Source organism: Anomaloglossus baeobatrachus, chromosome 6 (assembly GCF_048569485.1).
Source record: "Anomaloglossus baeobatrachus isolate aAnoBae1 chromosome 6, aAnoBae1.hap1, whole genome shotgun sequence".
NCBI lineage: Eukaryota > Metazoa > Chordata > Amphibia > Anura > Aromobatidae > Anomaloglossus > Anomaloglossus baeobatrachus.
This window is the reverse complement of record NC_134358.1, coordinates 304,579,694-304,602,951: the sequence shown is the minus strand read 5'-3', so window position 1 is coordinate 304,602,951 and position 23,258 is coordinate 304,579,694. Positions and strand designations below refer to the sequence as shown.

Here is a 23,258-nt window from a genome sequence, read left to right as displayed (position 1 = left end):
CACTATCCAAAAAGACACATCTGCATGTTTTTCTCACTATCTGAAATGAAATCACAATAAACCTTTCCTGTTTTAGGTCAATTAAGATTACCAAACTTATTTATATTTGCCAAATGCCAGAATAATGAGAGAGAATGTTTTAAGGCATTTTTATTACTTTCTGCAAAGTGGAAAGTTTACATACATTTCATTAGTGTTTGGTACCAGTTAAACTGTATGACTTGGGTCAAACGTTTTGGATATCCTTCCAGAAGCTTCTCAAAATAGTTTGTAGGAATTTGGGCTTATTCCTCATGACAAAACTAGTGTAACTGAGCCATGTTTGTAGGTCACCTTGCTTGCACCTGCCCTTTCAGCTTTGCCCATAAATTTTCAATAGGATTGAGATCAGGGCTTTGTGATGGCTACTCCAAAACATTGATTGTTTTATCCTTAAGCCATTTTGTAAGCAGTTTGGCAGTATGTTGTCCATTTGGAAGACCCATTTCTGCCCAAACTTTAAGTTTTAGTTCCTGGCTGATGTCTTGAGATGTTGCTTCAGTATTGCCACATAATCTTCTTTCCTCATGATGTCATCTATTTTGTGTAGTGCACCAGTCCCTCCAACTCCACAACATGATGCTTCCACCCTGTGTTTCACAGTTGAAGTGGTGTTTTTAGGTTTCAAAGCTTTTCCCTTTTTGCTCCAAACATAACAATAGTCATTATGCCCAAACAGTTCAATTTTAGTTTCGTAAGACCACTGGACATGTCTCCAAAAATTAGGGTCTTTGTTCTTGTGTGCATTTGCAAACATTAATCTCACTTTTTTATGTTTCATTTGGAGTAATGGCTTCTTCCTGGCAGAGTGGTCTTTCAGCCCATATTGATACAGTACTCATTTCACTGTGAATAATGACAGTCTTAAAAGCTTCTTCCAGCATCTTCACAACGTCTTTTCCTTTCATTCTCTGGTTGATATGTACGTCTGACCAAGCCACTTTCATCTCTGGTACACAAAACCCAACTACTTCCTGAGCGGTATGATGGATAGACATTCCCAACTTGTTTGCACTTGCGTATAATTGTTTGTACAGATGAAGGAGGCACCTTCAGGTATCTGGAAATTGCACCCAAGGATGACCCAGACTTGTGCAAGTCCACAATTCTCTTCCTAACATCTCGGCTGATTTCTTTTGACTTTCTCATGATGCTACACAAAGAAACAGTGTGTTTCAGGTGTGCATTAAAATACATCTACAGGTGTGTCTCTAATTAATTCAGATATTGCCAATAAACGTATCAAGCTTACAAAGACATTACATCATCATATGGACTTCCCACATTGATTAAAGGCATAGTAATCTTAGTGTATGTAAACTATTGACTTTGCAGAAAGAAATAAAAATGCCTTAAAGCACACCAATAACCAGGATTTTCCAATATAACCTAAAGCCAGTGCTGTACTGACACTATGAGGCTGATTCTCTACATACCTTTAGTTGTGAGCTCGGATGTATAGGTTTTGAAATCCAAGAAAGTAAAGTTTATAAAATCATCAGCTTGAGTGACAGCAGCAGAGGATCAGATAATATCTTGGGGGAAGTATTCATAGTTATCCCCTCCCCCTGTTAGAATTAGCATAAGTATTATACAATCAATGTAATTTTTCACTAGCAGGACCTGTGTGAGGTCATACCCATGTGACCAGAAGGGGCGGGGCCTCAGCCAACAATTCTGATGCCAGGAAGCAACATTTTTCTGTTGGCTGAGGCCCCGACCCGCTCCTGTCAGGAGAGTGTGCGCCGTGCCGTGTGATACCGATGCAAGACTTGCACAGTGACAATCACAGTTCAATCGACTGCATGGCTCATGGACTTGGGTGAACCCTGACGTCACCGCAGACATGGCCGAAAACAGACGAAGACTGCCAAGTGACGAGCAGTGCAGTGAATTCCGCCGAAAGTTAATGATTGGACCCGGAAGCAGAAGTGGCCGGGAGATAGCTGGTCTGCAGGACACGTCGCGGAACCGGTAAGTATAATCATAATGTTTTTTTATAAATGTCCTTTTTTTTACAGCCCCTGGACCCAAACTAAACCCGAACTGTAACATGAGTTTCTCAGGAAAACTCGTGTTCGGGACAATGTGCACGAACACTATGTGTTCAGTATGGACCCCTAACGTTACAGTTTGGGTTCGCCCATCACTAGTCAGTTATAATTACACACAGTTGTGCAATGAGATCAGTAGAGCAGACAGCAGCCGTTATATATCACAATGGTAATGCCTTCTAGTTAAAATAAGCTGTGGAGGCAGATTCTCTTAAAGATCAATGTCCTGCCCATATCCTGGGTAGATGATTTACATTTAAAAAAACAACATATTCTTTGGAATAAGACATTGGATTGCAGATATAAAGATATCAATTTATTCAGCTTCCTATGGCCTACATGCCCATTAAGATGGCTTAGGAGGGTTGATCCTATTGACAGATTCCTTTCAAATAAAAGAGTAAAGAGGCTCTGTCTTTGAGATAGGGTATTATTTTGAATCAACCAGCTACAGGTTGTCAAAACTACCTTAAAGGGAACGAACCAGCAGGATTTTCATATATATATATATATATATATATATATATATATATATATATATATATATATATATAAAAAGTAAAACTAGTGCTATACTTTCTCTAGGACGCTGAATCTAAGCATACCCTTTGGTCTGAGATTGGATGTTTTATTTGTGCAAGTAAACTTCTAGCAATGCACTGCTATTTGATTGACAGATGCAATAGGAAGGTATATGTGGGTTGGGTCTTGCTATCTATTCTTACCCGTTTGCCTGCCTGGCCTTCCTCCCCCTGTCACCATCAAAGATGTTAATTCCGGCGCAAGTAGACAGGGGTGGGAATATATAGCAAGACCTGACCCACATATTCTCTTCCTGTTGCATTTATCAATCAAATAGCAGTGCATTGCTGGAAATTTTCTTGCACATATTTCTGAAATAAAACATCCAATCTCTGAACAAAAGGTATGCTTAGATTCAGTGTCCTAGTTCCAGTATAGCACTGGCTTTATCTTGCTGGTTGGTTTCCTTTAACCCCTTAATGACCGCAGGCGGTAATATTACGTCCTAGCGGTCATAGTGTTAATCCCCTTGCTTGCAGCAGCCTGCGGCGATCATTGCACATCTCAGCTGATTTGTACAGCTGAGATGTGGGCCTGCCAGGCACGAGTGGAATCTTGTTCCACCCATGCCTTTTAACCCCTTAAATGGTGCTATCAATATGTGACAGCACCAGTATAATCACGATCGCGCTAAAACTACTGGCTGTTACAAGAGATGATCATTTCTCCCAGTCTCAGTGGTGCTGCTCTGATCGGGAGAAATGAATGAGCGATCAGACCACTGATCCTTATAGCCCCCTAGGGGTATTATTAAAATAAAAGAAAAGTTTAAAAAAAGTTTAGAAAAAATGAAAAAACCTAAAAGTTAAAATCAGCCCCCTTTCGCACCATTGAAAATTACAGGATTAAAATAGGTAAAAAATATACACACATTTGGTTTTGCCGTGTTCAGAAATGCCTAATCTATCAAAATATAAAATCAATTAATCTGATCAGTAAACTGCAAAGCGGCAAAAAAAATTCAAATGCCAAAATTACGTTTTTTGGTCACCACAAATTTTGCGCAGAATGCAATAACAGGCGATCAAAACGTAGCATCTGTGCAAAAATAGTACCGTTAAAAACGTCAGCTCGAGATGCAAAAAATAAGTCATCATTGAGCCATAGATCCTGAAAAAAAAGAACGCTATGGGTCGTTGAAAATGGCGCAAAATGTACGCCATTTTTATTGGACAAACTTCAGATTTTTTTAACCCCTTAGATAAAAGTAAACCTATTCATGTTTGGTATCTACAAACTCGCACCAAACTCAGGCATCACACGGACACATCATTTTTATCATATAGTGAACAAAGTAAATAAAATATCTCAAAATCAATAAAGCACTCGCACTTTTTTTGCAATTTTTACGCATTTAGAATTTTTTCGCCATTTTCCAGAACACTGTATGGTAAAACTCATGAGTTCATTTAAAAGTACAGCTCGTTCCGCTAAAAAATGAGCCCTAACATGACCATATTGACTGAATAATAAAAAAGAAATTTAATAATCATTGAACAAAAAATGTGAAAGAGTAAAGGCCACTTTACACACAGAGATCAGATCTGTGGTAGATCTGTGGTAGATCTGTGGTAGATCTGTGGTAGATCTGTGGTAGATCTGTGGTAGATCTGTGGTAGATCTGTGGTTGCAGTGAAATTGTGGACAATCAGTGTCAGGTTTGTGGCTGTGTACAAATGGAACAATGTGTCCATGATTTCACTGCAACCACAGATCTGCCGAAGATTTATCTCTGTGTGTAAAGTGGCCTTTAGGAGGAATTATTGTGACTATTTGAAACACATAAAGGAACCATGGCGAAATCTGTGTTTTGAGAGCATTCATCCTTCCAAACTACAACAGATGTCTACTACTTATTTTTTGTGGGATAAGTTTTATCTTTTAATGCCTTCACCACCCAGCATGTTTTCACCCACCAGACTGAGACATTTTTTTTTTATTTTGACCAGTGTCACTTTGTGAGGTAATGACTCAGGAACGTTTCAACGGATCCCAGCGATTCAGAGACTGTTTTTGTGACATATTGTAATTCATGTTAGTGGTAAATTTAGGATTATATTTTTTGCTTTCATTTATGCAAATTTTGAAAATATGGCGAAAGTTTAGAAACTTTTGCAATTTTCAAACTTTTAATTTTTGTCTTTTAGGGTTTGCTCACATCTACACATAAAATTGGAGAGTGCAATCTGATAAAAACTCGGGGTGCACTCATTACAATTTTAAACAGTAAGGCAGTGTCCATCTACGAGTTTTTCCTCAGCTCAATGCAAGTCAAAGGGTGCTAGAAAAGTTGATGTCACACTGACATGCGTATATATTTTTTTTATCAGCAATGTCTCTTTTTTTTTTTTCAGCAAAATTGACAAAACCTATTTTTTTCGAGACTACGTCAAATTTGAAGTAACTTTGAGGGGCCTATGTGACATAAATTACCCAAAAGTGACACCATTCTAAAAAACTGCACCCCTCAAAGTTCTCAAAACTACAAGTTTATTAACCTTTTTTTAGGTGCTTCACAGGAATTAAAGCAATGTGGAAGGAAAATGTAATATCTGTACTTTGAGACATATTGGCTCATGACCGGTTCATACAGCGATGTTTAAATATAGTGAAGGAAATAATGATTTGATCCCTTGCTGATTTTGTAAGTTTTCCCACTGACAAAGACATGAACAGTCTATAATTTTAAGGGTAGATTAATTTTTACAGAGCGAGATAGAATATGAAAAATAAAATCCAGAAAATCACATTGTATAAATTATAAAAAATGATTTGCATTTTGCAGAGATAAAGAAGTATTTGATCCCTCAATCATCAGATGTTTTTTGTAGTTGATAATGAGTTTGCGCACATGTCAGGAGGAATTTTGGTCCACTCCTCTTTGCAGATCATCTCTAAATCATTAAGATTTTGAGGCTGTCGCTTGGCAACACGGAGCTTCAGCTCCCTCCATAAGTTTTCGATGGGATTAAGGTCTTGAGACTCGCTAGGCCACTCCATAACCTTAATGTGCTTCTTTTTGAGCCACTCCTTTGTTGCCTTGCCTGTATGTTTTGGGTCATTGTTGTGCTGGAAGACCCAGCCATGACCCAATTTTAATGTCCTGGCGGAAGGAAGGAGGTTGACACTCAGGATTTTAGGGTACATGGCTTGATCCATTGTTCCATTGATGTGGTGAAGTAGTCCTGTGCCCTTAGCAAAGAAACACCCACAAAACATAATGTTTCCACCTCCATACTTGACAGTGGGGATAGTGTTCTTTGGGTCATAGGTAGCATTTCTTTCCTCCAAACATGGTGATTTGAATTAATGCCAAAGAGCTCAATTTTTGACTGATCTGACCACAGTACCTTCTCACAATCACTCTCAGGTCATCCAGGTGTTCATTGGCAAAATTCAGACAGGCCTGCACATTTGTCTTCTTGAGCAGTGGGACTTTGCAGCCACTGCAGGGTTTTATGCCATTACGGAGTAATGTTACCAATGGTTTTCTTGGTGACAGTGGTCCCAGGTGCCTTGAGATCATTAACAAGTTTGCCTCATGTAGTTTTAAACTGATCTCTCACCTTCTTAATGATCCTGGATACACCACAAGGTGAGGTTTTGCATAAAGCCTCAGATCGATGTCGATTAACACTAGTTTTCTATTTCTTCCATTTTCTTACTATTGCAACAACCAGGGCTGTGGAGTCGGAGTTGTAGAGTCGGAGCTCATTTTGTTGGAGTCGGTATAAAATGCACCGACTCCGACTCCTAAAATATATAATAAATTGGGGACAGTCGTGCAATGCAGAGTGTGATGAAAATTTTTTCATAGGAATTTGGGAAACTTATGAAATGTCCTATAAATGTCTGTTCTATTCCTGATCTAAGGCTGCATTCACACACAGCGTTTTTGCTGCGTTTTTTGAGGATACGTTTTTCAGCTGCAAAAGCAGATCAGCTTTTTAAAAAAACGCATCACCTGAAAGGTTTTTGAGCTCATAAATAATGCTTTCAATAGCAAAAGCAGATTAGAAAAACACCACACAAACTGACATGCTCATTCTTTGTGAGGATCCTCACGAAACGCTGTGTCTGAATGTCCTATCTTGTCACCCATTGCCTTTGCTGGATGCCAGAGTCACTGCATTTCACTGAATTATTTTGCCATCAATGTTCGATATGTTTGTGACAAGAAAGAAATTGTTAGTAAGACACTGGCAGTAAAAGATAGTAAAGCTCATCACATCAGCCAATTTCTCCAGGCCTTAGTGGAAAAAGTTCTGCAAGATTAGGAACGCAAAAAAACAGGTTCTTGCCATTGTAACGAACAATGCTTCAAACATAAGTACAATTAAACTCATGAATGTGAGTAATGAACAACAGCTAGAAGAAAATTTAGGATTTAGTATGTTTGAGATGGAAGGCCACAGTGCTGTTCATGTAACTGAGGAACAAACAAATATTACAACAGAAGAACAGCAAAATGATACTTTAGGATTAGATGATCTTGTTGAAGCTGCTTCAAAACACTTTCATATTCATCACATGCGTTGTGTTGTGCACACACGGCAGCTGGCAATAAGAGATAGTCTGCAAGATGGACCCCGGTTTCACACATCCGTCTTTTCGCTGGTTTGCGGCGCACTCCAGTACAGTGTATACAGTACAGTGGCAGCGTGACAAATGACGGTCACATGCTTTCATGTGACACAGAAGTTGTGGCGCTGCCACTGTACTGTATCGTAATGTACTAGCATGCGCCACATCCACCAAACCGGCGAAAGTTGGATGTGTGAAACTGGGCGGACAAGCTGGAAATCTGATTGGAAAAGTGAGGAAGTTGGTTATTGCCAGCAGAACCCCTAAAATTGATTCCATCTTGAAGAGACGTGCTGGGAAATGGGCAATTGTTGATCAAGCCATTCGGTGAGGCAGCACTTATTTAATGACTGAGCGATTGCTTGAACTAAAATCGTTTCTTATAGATATGGTGAACCCTCAAGTAACCTTAAATGAAGGTCAATGGACACAGGTGGCTGAATTGAAGGAATTGCTTACTCACCCATTTACTGTGACTAAATAATTACAAGCTGAGGATTTAACTCCTGGCATTTTCATAAGGTAGTGGAAGAACTTGCTATTTTGCCTGTCCCAAAGAGGAGGTTTAATCGCAGATGGCATTTCTGCTTCAATGAAACGGAGAGAGACACAGCTATTGGAAAATAAAATTCTTCTGGCAGCTGTTTATGTGCACCCAAGTCATCATATACTGCTTGATGATCAACAGCTTACTAAAGGAAAAGAAGCTTTGAGTGAGGTAGCAGTAAGGATGAGCAGCTACAGGACTGCCAGGCGCAAGAGGACTTGGGGCCTGACAGTGCTACTGCTGCCATATCTTCATCCTCATCAGATGGGGAGTTTAACTTTGACAAGTATTTCGATGACATGGAGCAGCAAAGTGTTGACGCAAGTAAAAAGATTTCACTCCGTCTCCTATAGCAGCAGATTGACCAGATTTCAGTAAAAGTTTTCACTTGCTCTCAAAGAAATAGAAAAATTCAACCGTTCATCAAAACTGACTGTGCATGAGGCAGTTCCTTTATACCCGGAAATTATTAGAGATGTTGCCCATGTGGTCACGGTTTTGCCTCCAACCCAAGTTAGTGTAGAGAGGTTGTTCTCTAGCCTTCAAATTATTAGGTCAGATTTGAGGTCATCTATGAAGGAGGATCTGATGGAAGCAATTCTATTTCTTAGAACAAATTCATAGACTGCACAAATGTTATTTAGTATGTTTTGTTGAAAACTGTTTTTTGCCACTTATATAGTGTATTACATAGTGTTATATATAACACTATGTAATACACTATGTAAGTGGCAAAAACAGTTTTCAGCAAAAACATACTAAATAATAACATTTAGTATATTGCTTATATTTCAGTGAAAAATGTATTGTAGTGCAATGTGAACATCAGACATTTAATCATTTTTATGATACAATAATCAAGATATTTAGATAGAACATAAAATATATTTATTGGAATACAACTTTAGAACTCAAAAAACTGTAATAAATTGTAAATATGTAATACAATATGTAATTTTATATATATATATATATATATATATATATATATATATATAATACATGCACACTCAAGAGATATATGTAATCTACTGTATATTAAATATTGTATACCATATTTACAATTTATTACAGTTTTTGTGTTCTAAAGTTGTATTTCAATAAATATATTTTATGTTCTATCTAAATATCTTGATTATTGTATCATAAAAATGATTAAATGACTGATGTTCACATTGTACTATAATACATTTTTCACTTAAATATAAGCAATATACTAAATGTTATTATTTAGTATGTTTTTGTTGAAAACTGTTTTTCTGCCACTTACATAGTGTATTACATAGTGTTAAATGTCTGATGTTCACATTGTACTACAATAAATTTTTCACTTAACTATAAGCAATATATGTGGGAGTCGGAGTCGGTGCAAGGGAAATTGAGGAATCGGAGTCGAAGGTTTGGCTCACCAGACTCCACAGCCCTGGCAACAACAGTTGTCTCCTTCTCACGCAATGTCGTACTTATGGTTTTGTAGCCCATTCCAGCCTTGTGCAGGTCTATGAATCTGTCCCTGACATCCTTAGAAAGCGCTTTGGTCTTGCCCATGTTGTAGAGGTTAGAGTCTGACTGATTAATGGAGTCTGTGGACAGGAGTCTTTTATACAGGTGACAATTTAAGACAAATATCTTTAATGCATGTAGCGAGTTTATTAGAAGTGTGTTACGGGGGGCTGTCTGATAATAAAACCCAAAGGAATATCAGACAGTCAGGGTCCACCGTGCAAAGACTCTGCTGCAGACTATGGCAGAGGATAAGGGGTATATACGTGTGCCACTGTAAATAGTAATAGCACAAGTGCAGAGTGCAATACCTCCCTTACTTGGAGGGTGTGTGGTATGGTCTCTGTTAATGGTCACAGAGACAAAAGCAGTGAGTGTGAAATGGCACCTACCTAGGTCCGTTCCTCTAGCGGTGCCAGGAGACGGACAGCAGTGTAAGCCGCACAAAGCTCCTACCTGCGTTCGCTCCACTAGTGTGCGAGGACACGAACCACTAGATATGGCACCTGCCTAGGTCTGCTCCACTAGTGGTGCACAAGAGACGGACAGCAGCATAAGCCGCACAAAGCTCCTACCTATGTTCGCTCCCCTAGTGTGCGAGGATACGAACAACTGCCAGACGCAGTATAAGGAATGTTACTCTAGCAGCAACGTCCACCTACGAGTAGAATCACAAGGCCCAGCCGGACCATGTGCCTCAGGCACCTGCCTATGTCCGCTCCACTAAGAGGTAAGGATACGGACCGCAGCCGAAGCTGTAAGGTATAAGAACGCTACCATGCCGGTAGCGCTCACCTAGCATAGACAGAGAGATGCCTAGAGGGACATGCACAGAGCGTCTACTCTCATGCATGAACCAAGAGGACTGAGCGCCGGGCGGCGTGCGTCAGGGTCTTATATAGACTCTGTGCCTCATCCAAGATGGAGGACACCAGAGCCAATCCGCTGCCAGAATGACAGCAATGACGTCACGATGGCCTATCACCGAGCAAAGCGTCACAAGCACATGACCAGCGGCCAATCAGCATAGAAGGTGTCAGAGACATGTGACCACGTGTCAGCGATGATGTCACCCGCACATGTGCAATGGCTCCAAGATAGGACTTAGTCTCCAGCGCTTGCACATGTGCACTAGTAAGAAATCCAAACATAGTCTCCAGTGCTCGCACATGTGCAGTAGCAAGAAATCCGAACATAGTCTCCAGTGCCACAGCAACCGTAACAGTACTTCCCCCTCAACTAAGTCGGGAGCATGGACAGCCTCCTCAGGCTCCCAAGAGCGATGTTCCGGGCCGTAGCCCTCCCAATCTATCAAGAAGAACCTGCGCCCTCTAACCATCTTAGAACCAACTATGGCTCGTACCTCATAGCTAGAGCGAGAGGAATCAGAGGCAGGAGAGTGCACTTCACGAGCGTGAGGTAAAATAGCCGGCTTTAGCAGTGAAACATGGAATTTGTCATGGATCCTAAGATGGACGGGTAACTTCAATTGGTAGACTACAGGATTTACCTGTCGAAGAACCTCATAAGGACCCAGGAAGCAAGGAGCAAATTTGACAGAGCTCACTCTAAGGGCGGCTTTGCACGTTGCGACATCGCACGTGCGATGTCGGTGGGGTCAAATCGAAAGTGACGCACATCTGGCGTCACTTTCGACATCGTACTGTGTAAATGCTAGATGATACGATGAATGAGCGCAAAAACGTCGTTATCGTATCATCGTTGCATTCACCGACATTTCCATAATGCCGGTGCTGCGACAGGTACGATGTTGTTCCTCGTTCTTGCCGCAGCACACATCGCTGTGTATGAAGCCGCAGGAGCGAGGAACATCTCCTTACCTGCCGCCGGCTGCTATGCGGAAGGACGGAGGTGGGCGTGATGTTTACATCCTGCTCATCTCCGCCCCTCCGCCGCTATTGGCCGCCTGCCGTGTGACGTCGCTATGACGCCGCACGACCCGCCCCCTTAGGAAGGAGGCAGGTCGCCACCAGAGCGACGGTCGCAGGGCAGGTGAGTGCATGTGAAGCTGGCGTAGCGATAATTTTCGCTACGCCAGATATCACACGATATCGTACCTGCGACGGGGGCGGGGACTATCGCGTGCGACATCGCAGCATCGGCTTGCGATGTCGCAACGTGCAAAGCCCGCCTAAGTTTCACGTGTTTTGCAGAGAGCCACACAAAGTCCCCTGGAGAAAAGACAGGAGCCGGGCGACGAAACCGATCGGACACCGTCTTCATACGGTCCTTAGCTGCTTGGATCGACTCTTGAGTCCGATCCCAAACCTCTCTGGCATTAGTTACCCAGTCGGCCACAAGAGGAGGAGGTGCAGCAGCGGGAAACGGTACCGGTACCCTAGGGTGTTGCCCATTATTGAGTACGAACGGTGTCTGCCCAGTGGCCTCAGCCAGCGAATTGTTAAGGGCAAATTCTGCCCAGGGTAGGAGGGAGGACCAGTTATCTTGGTTCTCAGCAACAAAGTGTCGAAGGTATATAATCATGGATTGATTGGTACGCTCAACCAAACCATTGGTCTCCGGATGGTATGCCGAAGAGAGATTCAACTCAATTTGCAGAAGACTACAAAGATCTCGCCAGAAACGGGAAGCAAATTGCGGGCCTCTATCACAAATGATACAATCTGGCATCCCGTGAAGCCTAAAGACATGCTTGAGGAATAGTTTGGCTAGTACCCTGGAAGACGGGATTCTCGATAACGGTACGAGATGAACCATCCGGGAGAAATGGTCCGTAATGACCCACACAAATCTATGTCCCTGTGAACACGGAAGATCACCCACAAAGTCCATGCCTACCACCTCCCATGGTCTATCTGGCACTGGTAAAGGATGCAAGAGCCCAGCCGGTCTCTGCCGTAACGGACGGTTGCAAGCACACGAGTAGCAGGAACCGACATATCTCTTGACGTGGCTGGCTAAGTGTGGCCACCAATACCACCTCTCGAGTAACTCTCGTGTCCTTCTAATACCAAAATGCCCACCCACCTTTGAGGTGTGGGCCCACGACAGTATATCATTCTGTCGATCCGGCGGCACAAAGGTCTTGCCCGGTGGGATTTGGTCTAACGTCACAGGGGAGAGCGTATGAAAAACCCTGGAGGGAAGGATAAGACGAGGTTCGTCAATCTCTTCCTGGGTAGAAACCATAGAGCGAGACAGAGCGTCTGCCTTGTTATTCTTACTCCCAGACAGATAGTTGATGGAGAAGTGAAAGCGGGAGAAAAACAAGGACCAGCGGGCTTGGCGAGGATTCAGACGCTGAGCGGTTTGTAAGTACGTCAGATTCTTATGGTCTGTATAGACCTGGAAAGGATGTTTCGCTCCTTCCAGCAAGTGACGCCACTCCTCCAAAGCTAATCTCAGGGCGAGCAGTTCCCTATCCCCAATGGTATAGTTTCTCTCTGCCGGTGAAAAGGTTTTAGCAAAGAAGAAACACGGCCTTTTCCTACCTGCACTGTTCTTTTGATACAAGACCGCACCAGCACCCACTGAAGAGGCATCAACCTCCAAGAGAAAGGGCTTATTCTCATCGGGTCTTTGTAGAACGGGAGCAGTTGAAAAGTGTCTTTTTACTGCCTCAAAAGCCTGGGATGTCTCAGTAGACCAGACTTTTGGATTAGCACCTTTCTTAGTCAAGGCCACCAAAGGGGCCACCAAAGTAGAGAAATGGGGTATGAACTGCCTGTAATAATTTATGAATCCTAAGAAGCGTTGCACCGCCTTCAAGGAATGAGGTTCGGACCATTCCAGGACAGCAGAGAGCTTCGCAGGATCCATAGCCAGACCCTCTTGTGAGATAATGTAGCCCAAAAAAGGCAAGGATGACTGCTCGAATACACATTTTTCGAGTTTAGCAAACAAAGAGTGCTCCCTTAAATGGGAAAGGACACGAACGACAGCCTGACGATGAGTCTCCAGATCAGGAGAAAAAATCAGGATGTCGTCCAGATACACCACGACGGAGGATAACAGTAAATCCCTGAACACATCGTTTACGAAGTCCTGAAATACTGCGGGTGCATTACATAAACCAAAAGGCATGACGAGGTATTCATAGTGATCGTCTCGGGTGTTAAAAGCGGTCTTCCATTCGTCACCCTCTCGAATTCGTACCAAGTTATACGCACCCCGCAGATCCAACTTCGTAAAAACCTGAGCACAGTCTGTCAAAGAGCTCCGAAATTAAAGGTAACGGGTATTTGTTCTTTATTGTGATTGCGTTGAGACCCCTGTAATCTATGCAGGGACGCAAATCACCCTCTTTCTTACAAACAAAGAGAAACCCAGCTCCCGCGGGAGAGACAGACTTACGAATGAACCCCTTCTCTAAACTCTCTCTTATATAGGTCGACATGGCCTCCGACTCAGGTATCGACAGGGGGTAAACCCTGCCCTTAGGTGGAACCGAACCTGGGATAAAGTCTATGGCACAGTCATACGGCCTATGGGGTGGAAGAACCTCAGCACCCTGTTTGGAGAACACGTCAGCGAAATCCAAATAGGGTGTAGGTATGGGAGAGAGATCAGTTGATGCAACTGCAACGACCTTAGGTGGTAAGGGAAGACATCGGGACTGACATTTCGAACCCCAACTAATAATGCTGTCGGACTCCCAGTCAATGTGAGGAGCATGAGTCCGAAGCCATGGGAGACCCAGAAGAACGTCGTCTATACCCTCAGGCAAAACAAAAAAAGAAATCTCCTCTATGTGACCCTGAGGTAGGGAAAGGCGCAAGGGAACTGTCCTCAATGTAATGGAGTCAGACAACATAGTCCCATTAACAACTCGGACAGGAATAGGCGCCTCTAACATGATAGAGGGAATATTGTGTCCCTTTACAAATCCTGAGGACACAAAAGTCCCGTCAGCTCCGGAATCCATAAAAGCCATAGTAGGCCATGTATTCTCAGAGAATGAGAGCAGACCTGGGATACTACACTTAGAGGGTGCAGAAGACGTCTCTAGTAACCCCCCTCTAATGGTTACTAGGCCGGGGAGTTTCCCTGACGACTAGGACACTTGTTGGCATAGTGCCCAGCCTGACGACATACGTAACATATAGGAGGACCAGACTTGCGTAGTCTGGAGGACGTATGACCTAACTCCATAGGAGTGGGAGTTGTTTCAGATACTGAGGAATATGGTAGTGGACCCTCAACAACTGGAATAGCCCGATGCTTAGGGCGTGAGGAAGAGACCTCGAGTCTACGTTCCCTATGGCGTACGTCGATCCTCGTTGCTACTGTGATCAAGTCCTCCAGAGAAGCAGGGACCTCACGAGTAGCAAGGGCATCCTTGACATAGCCTGCCAACCCTCTCCAGAAGATAGGAATCAACACCTTCTCTGGCCAATCTAGTTCTGCCACCAGAGTTCTAAAAGCAATGGCATAAGAACTAGTGAATAACGAACCCTGAGATAGATCTAAGAGTCTCAGGGCCGCATCATGGGTAAGCTGCGGACCCATGAATACCGCTTTAAGAGCATCAAGAAAGTCTTGATGTCTCAGAGTAACCACATCAGAGCGCTCCCATAAGGGAGTCGCCCATTCTAAGGCTTTGTCCTGAAGTAAGGAGATGATAAAGCCTACTCTGGACCTCTCCGTAGAGAAGCGAGAAGAGTTGACCTCTAGGTGTATCTGACACTGACTAATGAAACCACGACATGATCTGGCATCGCCAGAATATCTGTTTGGCAGAGCAAGTCGAGGATCATGTGCAGATGTCACCATGGTCTGAGGTTTATCCTCTATACTCTTGAGCTGCGACTCAAGTACTTGTAGGTAACGGTGTAACTGCTGATATTCTGCCATAACTGCCAGACCCTTGGCTCAGTCCTAATGTTACGGGGGGCTGTCTGATAAAACCTAAAGGAATGTCAGACAGTCAGGGTCCACCGTGCAAAGACTCTGCTACAGACTATGGCAGAGGATAATGGGTATATAAGTGTGCCACTGTAAAAAATAATAGCACAAGTGCAGAGTGCAATACCTCTGTTAACTCACAGAGGAATATAATTAGAAAATAAAGCAATTCCTCCCTTACTTGGAGGGTGTGTGGAATGGTCTCTGTTAAAGATCACAGAGACAAAAGCAGTGAGTGTGAAATGGCACCTACCTAGGTCTGTTCCTCTAGTGGTGCCAGGAGACGGACAGCAGCGTAAACCGCACAAAGCTCCTACCTGCGTTCGCTCCACTAGTGTGCGAGGACACGAACCACTAGATATGGCACCTGCCTAGGTCCGCTCTTCTAGTGGTGCAAAAGAGACGGACAGCAGCGTAAGCCGCACAAAGCTCCTACCTGCGTTCGCTCCACTAGTGTGCGAGGACACGAACCACTAGATATGGCACCTGCCTAGGTCCGCTCCACTAGTGGTGCAAAAGAGACGGACAGCAGCATAAGCCGCACAAAGCTCCTACCTCTGTTCGCTCCCCTAGTGTGCGAGGATACGAACAACTGCCAGACGCAGTATAAGGAACGTTACCCTAGCAGCAACGTCCACCTACGAGTAGAATCACAAGGCCCAGCCGGACCATGTGCCTCAGGCACCTGCCTATGTCCGCTCCACTAAGAGGTAAGGATACGGACCGCAGCCGAAGCTGTAAGGTATAAGAACGCTACCCTGCCGGTAGCGCTCACCTAGCATAGACAGAGAGATGCCTAGAGGGACGTGCACAGAGCGTCTACTCTCATGCATGAACCAAGAGGACTGAGCGCCGGGCGGCGTGCGTCAGGGTCTTATATAGACTCTGTGCCTTATCCAAGATGGAGGACACCAGAACCAATCCGCTGCCAGAATGACAGCAATGACGTCACGCTGGCCTATCACCGAGCAAAGCATCACAAGCACATGACCAGCAACCAATCAGCATAGAAGGTGTCAGAGACATGTGACCACGTGTCACAAGCACATGACCAGCGGCCAATCAGCTTAGAAGGTGTCAGAGACATGTGACCTCGTGTCAGCGATGATGTCACCCGCACATGTGCAATGGCTCCAAGATAGGACTTAGTCTCCAGCGCTTGCACATGTGCAGTAGTAAGAAATCCAAACATAGTCTCCAGTGCTCGCACATGTGCAGTAGCAAGAAATCCGAACATAGTCTCCAGTGCCACAGCAACCGTAACAAAGTGTCTAACTGGTCTATAGGAGCCAGAACTCTTAATGGTTGGTAGGGGATCAAATACTTATTTCTCTCTGCAAAATGCAAATAATTTTATATAATTTATACAATGTAATTTTCTGGATTTTATTTTGGATATTCGATTTCTCACTGTTAAAATTAACCTACCCTTAAAATTATAGTCTATTCATGTCTTTGTCAGTGGGCAAACAAACAAAATCAGCAAGGGATCAAATAATTATTTCCTCGACTGTACCCTATTTATTATTTCAAATCTGTTTTATTGATGAAACTGTTGTCAACATACAAACATATCATTTGTGCAATTGCAATACATAAACATCATTTTCTCAATGCCAGGATAACATCCAGAAATTGTTACATTACTAAATTTCTTGGAATTCTTCAAATTATCTTTGTGCTATTACCATACAACCACTTATAAAATATAGGTCAGAATTCCCACTGTACCCTATTTATTATATAGATGACTGTACCACACAATACAAGAACTTTTTACTATTTGCCTTTTGTGCCTCCCCTATTCCCCCATAGACTGTAAGCTTGTACCTCACTCTTCTATGTATCTGCTGAATTGTGTTACTCTGTAATGCCTCATATTGTTGGTACATGTCCCCTCTGAATTGTAAAGTGCTGTGGAATATGTTGGGGTAATATCAATAAAAATTATGATTATTAAAGTTCTTGATAGGAATGGTTTCTAATGGTAGGCATTCCTGTATCTCCTTAGGTACAGCCTTCCAATGGTATTTTCTTTTGCTAAAAATCAATGGCTTTACTATATCATGAATGTCATTATAATCTACTTCTCTCTGATTTATCTACTAGGGTGTTTGTCACAACCTCTTCTTTGTTGACCACAACCATCTTGAGGAACATATAAAGGAAGGCAAGAGTCATCAGAATTTTCATGAAGCTGCTTTTGCGAAGTCACTTTGCCTGTATTTCATGCAACAAGGCTACTCTCCATCCCAGATAACAATACTCACTACTTATTCTGGACAGCTTCATTGTTTACAGAAAATGATGCCCAAAGCTCAGTTTCAGGGTGTCAGGGTGTGTGTTGTTGATAAATACCAAGGAGAAGAAAATGAAATTATCATCCTTTCTCTAGTAAGAAGTAACTTGGTTGGCAATGTTGGTTTTCTTAAAATCCCAAACCGGGTATGTGTTGCTTTATCAAGAGCCAAGAAAGGATTATTTTGTATAGGGAACATGGAATTATTATCCAAGGTTCCCCTTTGGAGTGCAATTAATGATGTATTACATGAAAATGGTCATATTGGTAAAGAGTTAAAGCTCCAGTGTGTCAACCATCGTGATACAACAACTTATGTGTCTGCATCTTCAGACTTTGCTGATGTTCCAGAAGGCGGATGCAAAATTCCTTGCCAATTCAGATTAAACTGTGGCCATGTTTGTCCTCTTTTGTGTCACCCTTATGATCAGCAACATCAAAATGTTGTCTGCAGAAAGCCTTGTATAAAAAGTGTCTGTGAAAAAGGACACAAGTGCAGAAAGCTGTGCAGCGACCCTTGTAAATGTGAAGAGGTTGTCTCAAAAAAGATTCCTTTATGTGGACACATGCAGGATGTTCCATGCTCAATGCATCCAGAAGAATTCTGTTGTAAAGAGCCCTGCATCAAGGTATTACAGTGCGGTCACAAATGTGTCCGATTATGTGGTCAAGTCTGCAAATGTCATGAAAAAGTAACAGTTACACTGAAATGTGGTCACACTGTTGAAACTTTGTGTTACATGAAGACAGAAGCAGAGCTGGATGGCACCATATTAAAATGTCATGAAAATTGCAGTGAAAAATTAGATTGTGGACACAACTGCCCTGGAAGCTGCAACAGCTGTGATACTCGAGGCTTTCACTTGACATGTGGAAATGCTTGTGGCATTCCACTTTACTGTTCCCATAAGTGTGAAGAAAAGTGTAACACTAACTGCTTTTGTAACCGTTCTTGTGAAAATTCATGTTTTCATGAAAAGTGCCTTCAGAAATGCAGTGAACCATGTACTCCATGCACCAAACCTTGTGGATGGCGGTGCAAGCATAAAAGGTGTACAAAACTTTGTTGGGAGCCATGTGACAGGGAGGCATGTGATGAACCTTGCTGGAAATCTCTTAAATGTGGCCACCCATGCATCGGATTTTGTGGAGAGCCATGCCCCAAGAAATGCAGAGTTTGTGATGCCGATGAAGTGAAAGAATTGGTCTTTGGAAATGAAGCAGGGCCTGACGCCCGCTTTGTTCAGCTTATGGACTGTCCTCATTTTTTCGAAGCAACAAAGTTCTCAGAATGGATGATCAGACAAGAGGAAGACCAAACCATTAAACTGAAGTCTTGTCCAAAATGTCTGAAACCCATTAGAAAAAGTTTACGATACGGCAATTTGATCAAGCAAACGGTGTCTGATTTAGAGAAAGTTAAAGAAAGGATCAGTCATAAATGGATGAATAATTTGGAAATGTTCCTCAGTAAAAATGACACTGAATTGTGTAACTTTCCACAACTACATAGCACAGTGCAAAAATTGCAAGAAGGGAACCTAACTCTACGTTCACTGATGTTAGTAGGCGAGAAAGTAACATTCTGGCAAAAACTAATAGCAATACAAAATTGGGTAAAAAAGAGCATTAGACCTGGGATCAGAATACGCAAAGATATTTCTATCATTTCTAATGCCATCCATAATGCTGAAAGTAAGCATGGCATTTTGGAGATGTATTATGAATTAATTCAAATTGCCTTAGAAGTAAAGCACATGCCAAAGCTAGCCATTCCAAAAATAATATCACTGTTTCAAAAGATGTACTCAGGACTACGTACTGTGCATTTGGATGAATTACATGCTCACCTGCATATGCTTCCAGTATCACGGGATTTAGTCTACATACTAAAGGAAAAAACAGTCATATATGACACAGTGCTGCTGCAGCAACATTTCTGGCACAAGTGTAAAGCAGGACATATCTACTCTGCCAATATAGCGGAAAATGAGCGTCTCGGCTGTCCACAGTGTAGTGTCAGTGGTGAAGGTGGAGATGGAGATAAAGATTAGTTATTTCAAGGAAAAGTCATGCAAGGATACATATATCCAAAGATTTTTGTTTCTAGACAAAAAATGAGTTTTGGGACTATAAGTAACCTCATGTTATGTAACATTTCTATCTCAGTTAAAGGGGTTCTTGGAAAAATATCTAAGTGATTGAGAAATTTAGCAATGATAGATATTATGTAATAGCCATGTAGAATGTAGATCATAATCCAAAATATAACCAGTGAAGGAACTTAGCAATGATAGGTATTAAAGGGGTGGTCCACCCATTTTTTTTTTTCCCCCAATGATTTTCACTTACCAATGTATGCATCTTCTCCATTGTCTTCTGTTTCCATTTCTGGCACTGAGCGGCGCTATGCTGCACGCTCAGTGCCTGTCACATGACCCCCTGGAGCTGTGGCCGCCGGCATCCTCTGACGTCCCGGCATTTCCGGGCTCTCAAACAAGACGGATACGTCAGAGGAGGCTGGCACCACTCACACTGAGTGACAGGGCTGTGGGCGGTGACTACCGCACGTCACAGCTCAGCATCGAGGGGAGGATCCGGAGGACGTCACTGTGGAGCCAGCGTCCTGCAGTGTGCAGTACAGGGGGGGAGGGTTCTTATTAAGCTGAATCCCCCCCTGCACGTAAGTATGTGCTCACACTCTCCACCCGCCCGCTCTGCTGCGATGTCAGGAGAGCGGCTGGTGTCCGGCAGTGTGATCATGTGCTCCTCCCAGCAGCACAGCAGGATGCAGCAAGACACTGACAGGCATGTCACCGCTGTGCTCTGCCATCTGTCTTGCTGCATGGGAGCAACTGTCTGCACTCTGTCACCTGCACCACAAGTCACAGAGTGGAGACAGTTGGTGACAGAGCACCTCTGCCCCTGACCCCCCCCCCGTTCTTTCCCCACTCTCTTCGGATGTCTGTGTGATTTCTGTGTGATTTGAAGAGGCAGGGAGGAGGCTTTGTGTGGAGATCTGAGGGGGGTGTGTTAGATAAGCTAGACACCTCCCTAGAGCCACAAAGAATTCTGGAACTTGTAGGAACTGAGCACAGGAAGTCAGAGGAGAGATTAACCCCATCAGAGCTGGAGCCAGCAATGAGCATGTGCTGCTAGTGCACAATAAAACCTAATTTTGCTGAAAAAACATAATAGATGTGTTGAGGGGCACATATTAGCAAGATTTATCAGAAAAAAAAAAAATCAGTTTTGGTAACTGGACAACTTCTTTAAGCCATGTAGACTATGATCCAAAATATAAGCAATCACAGAAGAAACACAATAATTGAAAAAGTTACTCATAAGTATCCTAAAATATTGACACAGTCTTATGATCCACTAACAGGAACCATCGTAAGCATAAGTACAAAAAAGGGTAGAATAAATATTCGGCATGGAAACATTCAAAGAGATAGTGGAAACAGATACAGACCATTTCAGTCAGCAATGCTGTGTTTCACTTGTGCTTCTTCAGGGAGTGGTGAGGCGAAGAAAGAGGAAAGGTTAAATAGAGTTGTGAAAGTGTGTGCCAATAATGCCTAGTTAGATTATACCTGTACAAACAACATACCTAAAATACATTGAGCTGCATTGTAAGTCTCACCTGCTGTTAATGGTTGGCAGCTTAGAGAGAAGATGGTACATAGAATTCTAAGCACAACAAGGGGTCCACTGTACTATGGATGGATATAGCTGCTAACAGCCCAAAGGGCTGGAAGAACAACTACAGACTGCAGTATAACTGGGTTTAAATTAGAAGGGCGCTAAAAATGGTCAATGTTATTTGCACATTCACACTTCTGTGGACAGCCGCGGGTTGAGAAAGAAGCGCCTATTAGAACACAGTAGTACAGATGCAGCAGAGCCACCATACGCACACCTGCACTGGAGCACCTGCTATAAATAATAAGGTACAGACCAGCAGTTTTCTTAACCAGCGCTACCCCCCTAATAAAGTAAAAGCAAAAGATAACAGTTTGCCTAACCAGCGATGTTATACTGTTAGAGGGGAAGCAGGCTCTGAGATAACGGTGGCTTCACCAGCACCGTTACTGCCACTATAGGATTTAGCAACAGTTTGCTTAGCCAGCACTGTTACTGGTAATAGGGAAGAGAGGATAGCGATGAACAGCGCACTTTGCCAGCGCTGACACCAACAAAACAAATCAGTGGCAGATTAGTAAAGAGACCTACCTAAAGACCCTCTCGCCACAAGGCAAGTAAAGACTGAGCGACATCCGGGCGTCGGCAGCGTCCATATAAAACTTAAGCACTGCCTAGCCTCCGCCCACACTCCAATCAGCACAGCTGATATCACCAGCAGGCAACGGCCAATCCGGAAATGCTATGTCATGCACATGTGCAGTGGTCAAAGAGTCAGACTTAGGCACCTTTCAGACGTCCGTGTTTAATCAGGTACAAACCACACACATTGGTATAGTCACACGTGTGTCACACATGTGACATCTGTGTTTGCATACATGTTACATCAGTGTGACAAGTACCGGAGAAAACACGGGTCTTTGACTAACAGGATTTTCTAAATTCACCGGTATCCAGCGCTGTTTTCTTCGGCTCTGCAGTCTTCTGCTTCTAACCCCCGCTCATTTTATTCATTGATTATTCACTGCACTGAGGACCGACCTGGAAGCCGGAGCACTGCAGTGACAGCATTGCAGTGACAACATTGCGGGGACAGTGGTGACAAGCAATGTGTGTGCAGTGATGTCCAGAAGGTCATTGGAGTTACAATTAACTCTAATGACATCCTAATGACACCCCCGTCACCACGGTGACTTCACAGGTTCATCAGAGTTTATTGGGAACTCTGATGACCTCCTAGATGTCACTGCACACACACTGCTTGCTTGCTGAATACTCACGTGTCACCGGTGATGCGGCAATCCTGTCCCTGGCATTGTCCCTGGTGATGCTGTCCTCCGGGATGCTGTCCCTGGCGCTGTCCTCGACGATGCTGTCCCTGATGCTTTCCCGCAATGCTCCGACTTCCAGGTCCTCAAGTGCAGTTTATAATCAATGACTATAATGAGCGGGAGTCAGAAGCAGGAGACAGAAGAGCCGAAGAAAACAACGCTGGATACATCTGAATATAGAAAATCTTTTTATTTCAAAGACCTGTGTTTTCTCCGGTATGTGTCACACTGATGTCACACGGATCACATCAGTGTGCGATCCGTGTGAGACCCTTGCTGCCAGGGAAAAAATGGACATGTCTGCGTGTGTGCATGCGGGGCCACCAGGGGTCACACTGTCCGTGTGAAAACACATCGCTGTGAGTAACACCAGAGAATAACATGGGTACATGTGGCATCCGTGTTAAAAACAGGCCTGAAACACGGACGTCTAAAAGGGGTCTTAGACAATGACACACACGCCCGCTCTCCTGCCTTAGACTCTAGTGACTACTGGCACTTGTAACAGTAGAGGATTGAGCCAAACACTGAGAACGGTACCAAGGTGGAACTGTACCCGCAGAGGGAGCCTCACATAAATGAGCAACAGCGGGCACCCCAACTCTGAGCCGAGAAGGAGGCCGCGTCCGGTGTATGACCCTAACACCTGCATCTAAGTGACATCACAAGACTAATCTCAGTCAAGCATCCAATTTGACTGTTCCAAGTGATGCAAATAACAACTCCACCCCTTCCAAGTGCTCAATATAGTAGGGCACAGCATGGCAGTGGCCTATTCATCCTAGACT

The 23,258-nt window shown here is 43.4% G+C and overlaps 1 protein-coding gene across 1 annotated transcript in view; it reads left to right on the top strand.

Moving 5' to 3' along the window:
• Positions 1-19,548, top strand: part of LOC142243895 (NFX1-type zinc finger-containing protein 1-like) — a 267,452-nt gene extending 247,904 nt beyond the window's left edge. Inside the window, exon 13 of the mRNA XM_075316092.1 lies at positions 17,305-19,548. Coding sequence (XP_075172207.1) covers positions 17,305-19,548 — 2,244 coding nt within the window. The remainder of the gene's footprint in view (positions 1-17,304) is intronic.
• Positions 19,549-23,258: the final 3,710 nt, after the last annotated feature.